We start from the raw sequence: 4879 nt of genomic DNA, 5'->3' as shown, positions 1-4879 counted from the left end.
TTTTCAAGTCAATTGAAGCAAATCTGTAGAAGTTATAGGCCTTTATCTCCTCCTATCTAATACTGCAAGAAAGCAAGAGCAGAAACTTCAAACGCGTTTTTCTCGAAAGCACATTTTCAAAGTCCGTGGACATCGTCATTTGAAAACTACTTATCCGATTCTTTTCAAATTTGGAACATATTTTCTACATATAAAATACCAGACCCCAACGTTTTTCTTTTTTGATTTTTTTACTTTGGGGAGATTTTAGAGGTGAAAAATGGCGGATTTTTAAGAGAAAAATCGTAGTTTTTACTTCAAACAGCCACAAAAATTTCATAAAAATATTTTTAAGTTAAATAAAAACGTTGGGGTCCAGAAAAACATCTATTAAAAATATTTTGCTCTGATTTTTTGACTTCGGATGATTCTGTGCTGAGATACAGTGTCCACCGCAAATCCTGTTTTCTAAAAGGCATTCTCGAAAATGCTCCGTCACCGGCTCATTTTTCAATATTTTTCTACGAAAAAATTACTAAAAGTTCTTCTAACAATGCTTTGTATAATGCAAAAAATTTTAATACATTTGTTTGAACGATAGCTCTAAAAAAAAAACGTGAAAATGGTGTTTTTTTTATACCCGTTAGACCCTACCCCCCCCTTAAGAAAGAGCTGCGGAATCAACTGGTCTTCGGTCTGCGGTCCAAACGAATCCGGTCGCGACTCATTGAAGAAAAAGAGCTTACTTTAGACAGGGCGTTGGAAATTGCTCTTTCGATGGAGGCGTCGGGCGAAGGTGCGGAACTGTTCGAGAAGCGATCGACCGAGGTAAACTACACGGAGAAGCGGACAAATAAGGTAACAAATACTAGTACGACAAAAAAGATTTGCTACCGTTGCGGTAGTGATGAGCATTTGGCCAGTGCCTGCCGATATAAGAATCCTTTTTGTAACTTTTGTAAAAAGTCAGGGCACCTCCAGCAGGTTTGTTTGAAGTTCCAAGGGGAACTGTCGAAAGGTAGAAACAATAGACAAGCAAAGCTGAAAAAGAAATTTCACACAAATTTGATAGATGAGGATAGCAGTAGTGAAGAGGAAAGAGAAGAAGAAGAGGAGTCAGAAGTAGAGGAAGTTCTTACACTTGAAATTTGTAAAATAGAAAAGTCAAAATCACTTTCGAAAGTTATTTTACCGGTAATTGTAAATAGAAAGGTAATCAAATTCGAAGTAGATTGTGGGTCTCCCGTTTCGCTCATGAGTCTCGTCGACAAAAAACTTTACCTGGATGAATTGCCGCTGTTTAAGACTGAGGTGGAGTTGGTAAGCTACTGTGGGAACAAGATCCAAGTGTGTGGTTACATGAAGGTGGAGGTGAAGCACAACGGCGGTTCGAACTGGCTGCGATTGTTCGTGGTGAAGACGGAGCGTCATCCCCTCCTTGGCCGTGAGTGGATGCGGAAGCTGAATGTTGACTAGAACGAAGTCATACGGAACCCGGAGTCCTGTGTCGGAGCGATAGCCGTTCATAGCCTTGATAAACCGAAGTCAGGTGCCGTTGGGGATCTGATTGAACGCTTTCAGCGAGTGTTTGATTCTTCGGTCGGTACGATTCGAAACGTTCAAGCCACGCTACATCTGAAGCCAAACAGCAAGCCAATATTCATGAAGCCTCGTACCATCCCTTTTGCAATCCGTGACACGGTGGAGCGAGAAATTAAAAAAATGGAGGAGAACGGGATCCTGAAAAAGGTGGAGCGCAGTTCCTGGGCGACTCCAGTGGTGCCGGTTATGAAGTCAGCGGACCGCGTTCGCCTGTGCGGGGACTACAAGGTGACGGTCAACAAATGTCTCTTGATTGACGAGCACCCCTTACCAACAATCGATGAGCTGTTTTCGAACATGGCCGGTGGTCGGAAATTTTCGAAGTTGGATCTGGCCCAAGCTTATCTCCAAATGGAAGTACGCGAAGAGGACCGGGAACTACTTACCTTGAACACGCATCTTGGTCTCTACCAACCTACGCGGTTAATGTACGGCGTGTCTTCAGCACCTGCGATTTTCCAGCGTGAGATTTCACAACGGCTTGGTGATATTCCCGGAGTTTCAGTTTTTCTGGATGATATCAAGGTGACTGGGCCAGACGATGAAACTCACCTGCAGCGACTGGGAATGGTTCTGCAACGATTAGATGAACACGGGATGCGGCTGAATGTGACGAAGTGCGAATTTTTTGCGGATCGCATCGAGTATTGCGGGTTCGTGATTGATCGAGAAGGAATACGGAAAATGAAAACCAAAGTCGACGCCATTCAGGAGATGCCTAGACCCCGCAATCGTGAGCAAATCATAGCGTTCGTGGGTCTAATAAACTATTATGGTAGGTTCATGAAAAATTTGAGTACAAGAATCTACCCGATCAACAATTTACTTAAAGAAAACGTTACCTTCAACTGGGACGACGAGTGCGAAAAAGCTTTCCTATGGGTTAAGAAGGAGATGCAGTCAGACAGAGTATTGGTTCACTACGATCCGAAGTTGCCACTCGTACTAGCTACCGATGCTTCGCCTTATGGTGTTGGTGCAGTATTGAGTCATCTGTATCCCGACGGAACCGAACGGCCAATCCATTGTGCATCTCAAACTCTGAATAGATCCCAGCAGAATTACATCCAAGTCGACAAGGAGGCGTATACGATCATATTTGGAGTAAGAAAATTCTACCAATACCTCTATGGACGCAAATTCATACTCGTTACCGACAATAAGGCTGTAGCACAAATCCTGGCACCACACAAAGGACTCCCTACCTTGAGTGCTTTGCGAATGCAGCATTACGCTGTTTTTCTAGAAACGTTTGATTACGAAATTCGATTTCGTTCGTCGAAAGAGAACGCCAATGCGGACGGAATGTCTCGACTGCCGATTAAAGATGAAGACAACAAACACCGAATCGAAGAAGTAGATCTCGTTGAAGTTAATCAAATCGAGACGCTTCCTGTCACAGCAGAGGAATTGGCGGAGTGTACTAAAGAAGACGCTAACGTGAAAACCTTGCTACAAAGTCTGAAGTTTGGACGAACTGTGGACGGATGTGACCGATTTCGTCTCAATCAAAGCGAATTTTCGATCCAGAAGGGGTGTTTACTCAGAGGCATCCGTGTCTATATTCCACCGAAGCTTCGACAGCGCGTCCTTGACGAGCTACACACAGGTCACTTTGGTGTATCCAGAATGAAGACTTTAGCAAGATCGTACTGCTGGTGGGAGACTGTCGATCGCGACATAGAGGAGCTGTCAAGAAACTGCAGTGAATGTGCCGGAGTGCGGAAGAACCCGATAAAGGTTATGCCACATTGTTGGGAACAAGCTACAGAACCATTCCAGCGAATCCACATCGACTTTGCGGGTCCATTCCTTGGTCTGAATTTCTTCGTCATCGTGGATGCGTACAGTAAGTGGCCGGAGGTCAGGATTATTCCGGATATGACTACGGACACCACCGTCGACTGCCTGCGGGAGTATTTCGTGACATACGGTGTACCTTCCATCATTGTCAGTGATCGAGGAGTCCAGTTCACTTCGGACCAGTTCCGAACATTCCTGAAACGCAACAATGTTACGCACAAAATCGGAGCTCCTTATCACCCAGCTACAAACGGTCAGGCGGAAAGGTTTGTACAGACATTCAAAGACAAGCTGAAGGCCCTGAAATGCGAACGAAAAGACGTCCAGTTTGAGCTCTATAAAATTTTGATGGCATACCGAAGAACCGTGCATCCGACAACAGGGAAATCACCGTCGATGTTAGTATACGGACGACAGATGAAATCAAGACTCGACCTACTGATTCCTACTAGTTTCCCGGAGAATCCATCCCGTGGGGAGGAAGAGAGTGTTCGACGTTTTTCAATCAACGAACGAGTAGCAGCTCGAGACTTTTTGGGATCGTCTAAGTGGCAGTTTGGTACAGTGACTGAGCGTATGGGGAAGCTTCATTATATGGTCGAGCTGGACGACGGCAGAATCTGGAAGCGGCACGTAGATCAGTTGAGAGCAGGTCCTATGAAGCGAAATATGAACGATGAATCTTGGACGGAGATGTTCGATAAACCGCGCCGTAGCACAGTAGTCAGCCATCCTATGCAGTCAACTCTCGATGAAGGTCCTAACACATCTCAGCCGTCGACAGGGTTATCGAAACCACCAACACCAATTCCCACCGACCCTACAGGATCTGCTAGCGAGACGGATGGACAGGTTCCGAGCGAAACACGAGCCCGATTAGAGAAGGTAGAGCAAGATAAACTTATGACTTCCCGTAGATCTTGTAGAGTTAGGAAAGCACCTGAGCGTTTAAACCTATAATAAACCAAGTCACTTCCAATAGAATATACTAGGGAACAATCCTGTTAAGGAGGGGAAAGCTGTTAGGATTTGCATTTACCGTGTATTACCGGTCTACCACACTGAATTATCATTGATGTGCACAAGAGGAATAAACGTCACTAAGTTGTAAGCAAGCAAACAACGTGGACGCGTACACCTTTACTTGGTCCGAATTTCCCTACCCGAGACACAGGCGGTTCTCGGTTACAACATCGTCATTATTAATTAAATTTTCACTGTTTTTAGGAATTTTAGACGTTATTATGAAATGGATTGTTTTGAAAATTTGCACACGGGAGTTTTGAGGGACCGGCAATCGATTTCCGATATCAAAGATTGTATAAAAGGCCACCGAAAGAGGTTTACCTTTTTGGTAATAATTGCGTTGTTATGCATCTATCGAGTCGAAATTTATACATGGGGTTTTTTTTTGGCACGGTCAATTAATTCCTGATTTCAAATTTAGTAGCAGACAGAAAAATTGATCGTCCAATATTTTTGCAAGTATTAGTTA

The 4879-nt window shown here is 44.2% G+C and overlaps 1 protein-coding gene across 1 annotated transcript; it reads left to right on the top strand.

Annotated features, from left to right (window-relative positions):
* The first annotated feature begins 1701 nt into the window (after positions 1–1701).
* On the top strand, positions 1702–4344 carry LOC129738064 (uncharacterized protein K02A2.6-like). Its single transcript, XM_055729245.1, has one exon. The coding sequence runs from the start codon at positions 1702–1704 to the stop codon at positions 4342–4344; it is 2643 nt and encodes an 880-aa protein (XP_055585220.1).
* Positions 4345–4879: the final 535 nt, after the last annotated feature.

The sequence above is a fragment of the Uranotaenia lowii genome, chromosome 1 (genome assembly GCF_029784155.1).
Source record: "Uranotaenia lowii strain MFRU-FL chromosome 1, ASM2978415v1, whole genome shotgun sequence".
In the NCBI taxonomy this organism is placed as follows: domain Eukaryota; kingdom Metazoa; phylum Arthropoda; class Insecta; order Diptera; family Culicidae; genus Uranotaenia; species Uranotaenia lowii.
This window is presented reverse-complemented; position numbering and strand designations above follow the sequence as displayed.